Source organism: Cetorhinus maximus, chromosome 22 (assembly GCF_964194155.1).
Source record: "Cetorhinus maximus chromosome 22, sCetMax3.hap1.1, whole genome shotgun sequence".
Classification (NCBI taxonomy): Eukaryota; Metazoa; Chordata; class Chondrichthyes; order Lamniformes; family Cetorhinidae; genus Cetorhinus; species Cetorhinus maximus.
Genome location: NC_135900.1, coordinates 4265098 through 4274974, shown reverse-complemented (window position 1 = coordinate 4274974; position 9877 = coordinate 4265098). Strand labels below are relative to the sequence as shown.

General features: G+C 49.1%; 1 protein-coding gene across 1 annotated transcript in view; it reads left to right on the top strand.

Annotated features, from left to right (window-relative positions):
* Positions 1–9877, top strand: part of mybpc1 (myosin binding protein C1) — a 129353-nt gene that overhangs the window by 96560 nt on the left and 22916 nt on the right. The window contains exons 27-29 of the mRNA XM_078568552.1: positions 245–333; positions 5175–5370; positions 7853–7992. Of these exons, the coding sequence (XP_078424678.1) occupies positions 245–333; positions 5175–5370; positions 7853–7992 (425 nt within the window). The remainder of the gene's footprint in view (positions 1–244; positions 334–5174; positions 5371–7852; positions 7993–9877) is intronic.

The following is a 9877-nucleotide window of genomic DNA, read 5'->3' as shown; positions in this document are numbered from 1 at the left end:
TGTCTGTGTGTGTGTGTGTGTATGCCTTTATGTGTGTGTGTGTATGTGTCTGTGTGTGTGTGTGTGTATGCCTTTATGTGTGTGTGTGTGTGTGTGTGTGTGTATATGCCTTTATGTGTGTGTGTGTATATGCCTTTGTGTGTGTGTGTGTGTGTGTGTATGCCTTTATGTGTGTGATTCTCTCACTCACGGATATGACTATAACTTGCTAGTTACTCTGTTCTCTATTGCTCATCTCTTTCAGAACCCCCGAAGATCCGTCTTCCTCGGCAGCTGAAACAAACATATATTCGCAAAGTTGGCGAGCAGCTGAATCTCTTGATCCCTTTCCAGGTACGGGCTGCATTCCAGGGCTAAGGATTTTAATCCTTTTTTATTCTTTCACAGGATGTGGGCATCACTAGCAAGGCCAGCATTTATTGCCCATCTCTAATTGCCCTTGGGCTGCCTTCTTGAGCCGCTGCAGTCCATGTGGTGTAGGTACACCCACAGTGCTGTTAGGGATGGAGTTCCAGGATTTTGACCCAGTGACAGTGAAAGAACGGCCGATATATTTCCAAGTCAGGATGGTGAGTGACTTGGAGGAGAATAGAGGGATTTGAATCACTCCAGAATTGAAACTGCGGGTGAGAGCTGATCATTACTGCAATCATCGTGGAACACATTGAGGTCAATCTTGGATTTGTGCCATCCTATTGGACACCTGATACAGAATCACTTCACACCGCTCGCCGATTTTATTTGTATTGCCTTCGAAGGGTGTAAAAATACAAAGTCAAGTCAGTTTTCACTATCACTCATTTTACAGTCTCTTAGAGTCAAGATCTACCCCCATTTTTTCCTACATGACTTCACCTTATTGTGAATGGACCAAGTCGCCAAAGAACTTGACTGACGATGACCTCTGCTGTCGACACTCAGACACAAACCTGGTTGTTCAGCCGCTTGTTGTGGGATCCGTGTACTTTTCATTCCGCACTGTGGCTCAGTGGGTCACACCCTCACCTCTGAATTAGAAGCTTGTGGGTTCAAGGCCCACTCCAAATAAACTCATAGGGCTGAATTTTCCCCTCATTGGGGCAGCGGGAGCGAGCGCGAACCAATCGGCGCCCCCGATCGGGTCCACGCCGCCATTTTTCGTGGGCGGGCCGATTAAGGCTGAGCGCTCCCTGTGTGGGCAGGCGGGCGGGTGCGGGGATTCCCTGAGTCGGGGCCTGCGCTCTGTCACGCATGCGCACGATAGCACAGAAATCTCCCTCAGGCACAGAGCTGTCTCAGGGGGATCAGTTTAACGTTTTAAAATTTAAATAAAGGAAAAAAAAAACTTTTAAAACATGTCCCCCCTCATGTGATAGTGTCACATGAGCTGGGACATGTCAGTGAAGGGTCAGTACTGAGGGAGTGTCACACTGTCGGAGGGTCAGTACTGAGGGAGTGCTGCACTGTCGGAGGGTCAGTACTGAGGGAGTGCTGCACTGTTGGAGGGTCAGTACTGAGGGACTGCCGCACTGTCAGAGGGTCAGTACTGAGGGAGTGCTGCACTGTCAGAGGGTCAGTACTGAGGGAGTGCTGCACTGTCAGAGAGTCAGTACTGAGGGAGTGCTGCACTGTCAGATGGTCAGTACTGAGGGAGTGCTACACTGTCAGAGGGTCAGTACTGAGGGAGTGCTGCACTGTCAGAGGGTCAGTACTGAGGGAGTGCTGCACTGTCAGAGGGTCAGTACTGAGGGAGTGCTGCACTGTCAGAGGGTCAGTACTGAGGGAGTGCTGCACTGTCAGAGGGTCAGTACTGAGGGAGTGCCGCACTGTCAGAGGGTCAGTACTGAGGGAGTGCTGCACTGTCAGAGGGTCAGTACTGAGGGAGTGCTGCACTGTCAGAGGGTCAGTGCTGAGGGAGTGCTGCACTGTCAGAGGGTCAGTGCTGAGGGAGTGCTGCACTGTCAGAGGGTCAGTACTGAGGGAGTGCTGCACTGTCAGAGAGTCAGTACTGAGGGAGTGCTGCACTGTCAGAAGTCAGTGCTGAGGGAGTGCTGCACTGTCAGAAGTCAGTACTGAGGGAGTGCTGCACTGTCAGAGGGTCTCAGTACTGAGGGAGCGCTGCACTGTCAGAGAGTCAGTACTGAGGGAGTGCTACACTGTCAGAGGGTCAGTAATGAGGGAGTGCTGCGCTGTCAGAGGGTCAGTACTGAGGGAGTGCTACACTGTCAGAGGGTCAGTAATGAGGGAGTGCTGCGCTGTCAGAGGGTCAGTACTGAGGGAGTGCTGTACTGTCAGAGGGTCAGTACTGAGGGAGTACCGCACTGTCAGAGGGTCAGTACTGAGGGAGTGCTGCACTGTCAGAGAGTCAGTACTGAGGGAGTGCTGCACTGTTAGAAGTCAGTACTGAGGGAGTGCTGCACTGTCAGGGGGTCAGTACTGAGGGAGCGCTGCACTGTCAGAGGGTCAGTACTGAGGAAGTGCTGCACTGTCAGAGGGTCAGTACTGAGGGAGTGCTGCACTGTCAGAGGGTCAGTACTGAGGGAGTGCTGCACTGTCAGAGGGTCAGTACTGAGGGAGCGCTGCACTGTCAGAGGGTCAGTACTGAGGGAGCGCTGCACTGTCAGAGGGTCAGTACTGAGGGAGTGCTGCACTGTCAGGGGGTCAGTACTGAGGGAGCGCTGCACTGTCAGAATTCAGTACTGAGGGAGTGCTGCACTGTCAGAAGTCAGTACTGACGGAGTGCCGCACTGTCAGAGGGCCAGTACTGAGGGAGCGCTGCACTGTCAGAGGGTCAGTACTGAGGGAGTGCCACACTGTCAGAGGGTCAGTACTGAGGGAGCGCTGCACTGTCAGAGGGTCAGTACTGAGGGAGTGCTGCACTGTCAGAGGGTCAGTACTGAGGGAGTGCTGCACTGTCAGAGGGTCAGTACTGAGGGAGTGCTGCACTGTCAGAGGGTCAGTACTGAGGGAGCGCTGCACTGTCAGAGGGTCAGTACTGAGGGAGCGCTGCACTGTCAGAGGGTCAGTACTGAGGGAGCGCTGCACTGTCAAAGGGTCAGTACTGAGGGAGTGCCGCACTGTCAGAGGGACAGTACTGAGGAAGAACTGTATTGTTGGAGATCCTGTCTTTGAGATGTGATATTGAACTGAGGCTCCATCTCTCTCTCAGATGAATGTAAAAGGGGAATTCTCCCTGGTGTTTGTGCCAGTATTTATACCTCAGTCACCACAAAGGAAGGTGAACTGGCTGCTTGTCTCATTACAGTTACTGTGTGAGCTGTTGGCTGCATTTACCCAGCTTGAAAAACAATGTGAGATTGAGCCAAACCTCAACAGCTTTTTGTGGGGAGCAGAGAGCTTTGTGGTTCTCTCTGGTATCCCAGCTATTATTTACTTTTCAACCCACATCATTGAAACAGATTAACTGGTCATTATCAAATTGCGGGAGCTGGCTGTGTGCAAATTGGGCTGCTGCATTTCCTACATTACAAGGGTGACTACATTTCTAAGTAAAATACCTCATTGGCTGCAAAGCGCTCTGAGGATGTGAAAGGCGCTAAATAAATGTAAGTTCTTTCAAATGGTTTTGAGGGGTAGGTGCTCTGTTCCTGCAAATTTCCAACCAAACACTTAAAGGAAAAATCAATCCCAAACCCGTAAATGCACCACAGATGTTCAGCCCATTGTTGTCCTTCCAAATTAACTTGCCGTTGACTCACTCTACACCCCAGGGAAGAAAATAACCACAAAAATGAATTTCTGGAATATTTCAGCCACACCCCTGGCTCTCGCTGAGCAAACGCTCCCAGGTAGCAGTCTGAGGGAGTGTTTGCATCACTGAAGCACCTGCAGATCACACCAGCATTAACATTGCAGCATAAATCCAGAGTCTGAGCCCTACGCAACTTCTGAGGAAACAACCTGAGATGCCCACCGGTCTGCCCACCCCTTCCACTGCTCACCCCACACACCTGGGCGATGCCAAATCCCCAGCATTGCTCCATAGTCTCTGAGAAAAAACACAGGCAGAAAAAAAAATTGTCCTTTTTGTCATTTCATTTGACAGTCAAGAATCGTCCAATCAGACAATTAAGAGTCTGTCCACTTTCCAGTGATGTGGGAAAGGCGCGACTCCATGTTGGGTGACCAATGGCAAGAGTGTGGGGGTGGGGCAGTCGTAGGCAGGGGATCATGTGATGGACCTTCCAGGAATACATCCAATCAGAGTCCTTCTACAGTGACTGTATTTCAAAAAAATGATTCCATTGGCTGCAAAGTCCTTTGGACCATCCTAAGGATTTGAAAGTGCTGGTTAAACGCAGAGATTCAAGATGGCAGCTCGACACCACCCCCTCAAGGGCAATTAAGGATGGGCAACAAATGCTGGTCTTGCCAGCGACGCCCACATCCCATGAAAGAATTTTTAAAACTGGAGGCTCTGCCTGAGCTGCTAATCCACTAAAGGTTCTCAAATGCTTTCTATTAAACACAATGCCCCTCTTAAACTGTGAATCCTGGAACATGGTGAAATTGAAAATGAGTTCCCCCCGACTAGGAAAGATGTTCATTTGAAAAGGAAAAACAATGTAAATGGCAGGAAATGCGCAGCCTGACACTGAGGCCCTGTCAGGTGGATGTAAAAGAAACCCCTGCTACTATTCAAAGGAGAGCAGGGGAGTTCTCCCCGGAGTCCTTGACAATACGTTCCCTCTAACCTGCACACGTGTGTGCTCTTGCACAACCATCTGAACCTCAGCTGTGTGGGGAGCAGGCCACACACAGCCAATGTTCTCTAAGATGTGGCTGCATAGTAATCTTAACATTCCACACAGTCCAACAAATAAACAGCAAAGAGAAACCTGAGAGAATTTTCGTCCTGGCCAATATTTAACCCTCAACCAACATCACTAGAAACAGATTATGTGGTTATTGCTGTTTAGGGGAGCTTGCTGTGTGTAGATTGGCTGCCATGTTTCCTACATTGCAACATTTCAGGAGTATTTCATTGGCTGAGAAGCACTTTGACATCTCCTGAGGTTTGAAAGGGGCTATATGAATGCAAGTTTCTTCTTTTTGTGGCGTGGCCTTCCTGCAGTCACAATATGAAGGAGCTGCATCTATCCATCGCTACAGCATGAATGTTGAATGAGAGTTGGGTGATTAACACTGTTAATATAATTGACCTTTATTACCAGGGTAAGCCTAGGCCAAAGGTTAACTGGAAAAAGGATGGAGAACCGTTGGATTCAAATACAGTCAACATCCGCAACACGGAAACAGACACGGTGATCTTCATCCGCAAAACTGAGCGTCAGCACTCAGGCAACTATGAGCTAACAGTCCAAGTGGAGAAGATTCAGGACACAGCCACAATAATCATTCAAATAGTTGGTACGTGAACCCGACTTAGCGCATTTCACAGCCACACAAACCTGTGATTTTGCAGGTCAATAGAAAAAAATTTGGGTGGACGTGTACGAGTCATTCAACTTCGGGTCAAACTATGTTAATGTCGAGTTTCATTTTCCTGAAACCCATGTCCTGGTTGATGTGAGTCTCTTCTGGCCCAATATTCAATGCATCTCGGAGCTGCCCTTTGCCTCGATGGTAACCATTGCTGCCCTTGAGTCAGTAGGTCCCAGCTCGGTTCTCTTCTCCGTAGAGACCTGGCGGAAAGCTGAGCTCCGAGCAGAAAGTTTGGACTGGCATGGGTTGTTGAGTCCCTAAAGCCCTCCCACCATCTAGAACCAGCCTCCCATTTCCACAACCACCGCCCCATCACCCCCATCGCCTTCCCCACTTGGCTGATATACAGATGAATTCGTATTCACTTCCCAGCCTGTCTGATTGTTATTCAACTTGTGAATCCTTCCAAATCAACAACGCCTCGGAGAGATGCTATTACTGAAACTATATTGTTAACATGTATTCATTGGGCAAAGGAGGTAAAGATTTATTTTCCTCTTTTGAATTCGGTGACATTAGCAATAGGAGGGTAAGCTCAGTGCCGTGAATTTTCACCCAATTATCTCCTCTTTCTCAGAGCTAGTGAGAGGATGAGGATCTGGGACCTGTTGGATTAGTAGGAGGTAGACATGCAAGGGAAAGAGACAGAGTCTTCGATCTCTGATCCCTGGTAAGGGTATCTTGGGTGGTGAGCTGAAAGTTGCATAGCTTTGGCTATAGTGATAAAGTCACCAGACCAGTAATCCAGAGGCTAATGCTCTGGGGACATGGGTTCAAATCCCACCACGGCAGCTGGTGGGTTTTAAATTCAATTAATTAAATCTGGAATATAAAGCGGTGACCATGAAACTATCATCGATTGTCATAAAAACCCATCTGATTCACTAATGTCCTTTAGGGAAGGAAATCTGCCATCCTTACCTGGTCTGGCCTACATGTAACTCCAGACCCACAGCAATGTGGATGACTCTTAGCTGCCCTCTGAGATGGCCTAGCAAGCCACTCAGTTCAAGGGCAATTAGGAATGGGCAACAAGTGCTGGCCTTGCCAGCGACACCCACATCCCAGAAAGAATAAACCAAAAAAAGCGAATATGGATGGACTGTCAAAGATCTCATAAATCATTAATCTCCAGAATGAATGAGAGGTGCACTCAAATGTAGTTGTCAATTTTGGAGGAAAGTAGACTTGATTGGCAAGTAACCTAAATCATAGATCTCTGATATGGGGCCATGGTAGCATAGTGGTTATGTTACTGGAAGAGCGATCCAGAGATCCATCATGTTGCACTCTGAGGTGCATCAATACAATTATAATACAATTAGTATTCAACACATACATTCATTGTGAGCCGTACAGCCCGAGGGGTCTATACCTTTCCCAGTCCCTCGGTGCACTGTGGCAGAAAGGTCTTAGACAGCGACCTTTCCCCATTGCGCCTTTGCAATAGCTGCCCCAAGCTTTAGTGCGTCTCTCAGCACGTAGTCCTGGACCTTGGAATGTGCCAGTCTGCAACACTTGGTCGGGGACAACTCTTTGCACTGATAGACCAACAAGTTTCGGGCAGACCAAAGAGCGTCTTTCACCGAGTTGATGATCCTCCAGCTGCAGTTGATGTTTGTCTCGGTGTGTGTCCCTGGGAACAGCCCGTAGAGCACAGAGTCCTGTGTCACAGAACTGCTCGGGACAAACCTCGACAGAAACCACTGCATCTCTCTCCAGACTTTCTTCGCAAAGGCACATTCCGCAAGGAGGTGAACAACGGTCTCGTCCCCACCACAGCCACCTCGAGGGCAACGTGCAGAGGGGGTGAGACTCCTGGCATGTTGGAAGGATCTGATGGGAAGGGCCTTTCTCACCACCAGCCAAGCCAAGCAAGCCATTCAGTTCCATTCAGAAAGATGGCTCACCACCACCTTCTCAGGGGCATGGGCACCAAGTGATGCCCAATTCTTGTGAATGAATAATAAATCTATAGGTAGGAGCTCAGCTCGAGATGAATATAGGCTTTACCTTAGATCTCTGGTGGCAGACAGGCTATGTCTTGGAGAGCTGGTGAAAGAAGCTGGAAGAAATCTCCAGGGCCTTTAGGGGTGTGGGGTGGAAAGGCATGGCCAGGATTTCACGGCCCCTCCCACCCAGCGGGTTGTTACAGTCCTGCTGGAGATTTAAAGGTCTTGTCTCATCCGCCGGGGGGAAACAGGCCACAGCGGGGATGTAAAACCCTGGCCAGTGAATTGTATTATAATGTTAATTAGTGGCTGTGACAATGGATAAGGGTATGAGTGACACCACAGCCAAAGGGAGGCAGGAGAACAGGGGAATCATGGCAGAGATAAGCAGGCAAGCGAGAAATGTGTGATTACCAAAAAAAAAGACAAGGTTATATTTAGTGATTTTTCCACAGAGAAACCTGGTCCACCAGCGACTGTGAAAATTGCCGAGATTTGGGACACTAATGTAGCTTTGGAGTGGACACCACCAAAGGACAATGGGAATGCCGCTATTACAGGATACTCACTACAAAAAGCTGATAAAAAGACCATGGTGAGTGTGAAATAAGATCTCACTGCTTCTGTCTCTCTCTTCCTCACTCTCTCTTCCTCACTCTCTCTGTCTCTCTGTCTCTCTCTCTGTCACTCTCTCTGTCATTCTCTCTGTCACTCTCTCTCACTCTCTCTGTCTTTCTCTCTATCTCTTTCTCTCTCTGTCTCTCTCTCTGTCTGTCTGTCTCTCTCCATCTGTCTGTCTCTCACTCTCTGTCTCTCTCTCTCTGTCTCTCTCTATCTCTTTCTCTCTGTCTGTCTGTCTCTCTCTCTGTCTGTCTCTCTCTCTGTTTGTCTCTCTCTCTCTGTCTGTATCTCTTTCTGTGTGTCTCTCTCTGTCTGTCTCTCTCTGTTTGTCTCTCTCTGTCGCCCTCTCTCTCTGTCTCTCTCTCTTTGTCTGTCTCTCTCTCTTTCTCTCTGCCTCTGTCTATTTCTCTGTCTCTCTCTCTGTCTGACTCTCTCTGTCTCTCTTTCTCTCTCTGTCTATCTGTCTCTCTCTGCCTCTATCTCTTTCTCTGTCTCTCTCTGTGTGTGTCTCTCTCTCTCTGTGTCTCTCTCTCTCTGTCTCTCGCTCTTTCTCTGTCTGCCTTTCTCTCTGTCTCTCTCTCTCTCTGTGTGTCTCTCTCTCTGTCTGTCTCTCTCGCTCTGTGACTCTCCCTCCGTCTCTGTATGTCTCTCTCTGTCTCTCTCTCTATCTCTTTCTCTGTCTGTCTCTCCCTCTGTGTCTCTCTCTGTCTGTCTGTCTCTCTCTCTGTCTGTCTCCCTCGCTCTGTGTCTCTCCCCCTGTCTCTGTATGTCTCTCTCTGTCTCTCTCTCTATCTCTTTCTCTGTCTCTCTCTCCCTCTGTGTCTCTCTCTCAATGTCTCTCTCTCTCTCTGTGTCTCTCCCACTCACTGTCACTCTCGCTGTCTCTTTCCATCTCTCTGTCTGTCTCTCTCTGTCACTCTCTGTAACTTTCTCGCCGTCTGTCTCTCTGTCACTCTCTCCCTCTGTGACTCTCCCTCTGCCACTCTATCCCTGTCTCTGTCACTCTTTCTGGCATTCACTCTGTAACTCTCCTTCGCTCTCTCTCTGTTACTCTGTGACTCTCTCTGTCTCTAACTCTCTGTCACTCTCTCTCTGTCACTTTCTGTCACTCTCTTTCTGTCTCTCTTTTGGTCATTCCTTCTGTCATTCTCTATGTCGCTCTCACTATAACTCTGTCTGTCTGCTTTCTCTCTAGCCCTCTCTGTAACTCTCTCGCTGTCTGTCTCGCTCCCTGTCACTCTCTCTCTCTGTCACTTACTCTCCGTCTCTCTGTCTCTGTCTCTCTCTCTGTCTCCCTCTCTGTCTCTCTCTCCCTCTGCTACTCTCTCCCTCTGTCACTCTCTCCCTTTGTCATGCTCCATCTGTCACTCTCCCTCTGTCACTCTCCCTCTGTCACTCTCCCTCTGTCACTCTCTGTCACTTTTTCTCTGTCACTCTCTCTCTCTGTCACTCTCTTTCCATCTCTCTCTCTGCCACACTCTCCCTCTGTCACTCTCTCCCTCTGCCACTCTTTCCCTTTGTCACGCTCCATCTGTCACTCTCCCTCTGTCACTCTCCCTCTGTCACTCTCTGTCACTTTTTCTCTGTCACTCTCTCTCTGTCACTCTCTTTCCGTCTTTCTCTCTCTGTCACTCTCCCTCTGTCAATCTCCCTCTGTCAATCTCTCCCTTTGTCAATCTCTCCCTTTGTCAATCTCTCTCTGTCACTCTCTCTCTGTCACTCTCTCCCTCTGTCACTCTCTCTCTGTCACTCTCTCCCTCTGTCACTCTCTCCCTCTGTCACTCTCTCCCTTTGTCACTCATCCTCTGTCACTCTCCCTCTGTCAATCTCTCTCTGTCACTCTCCCTCTGTCAATCTCT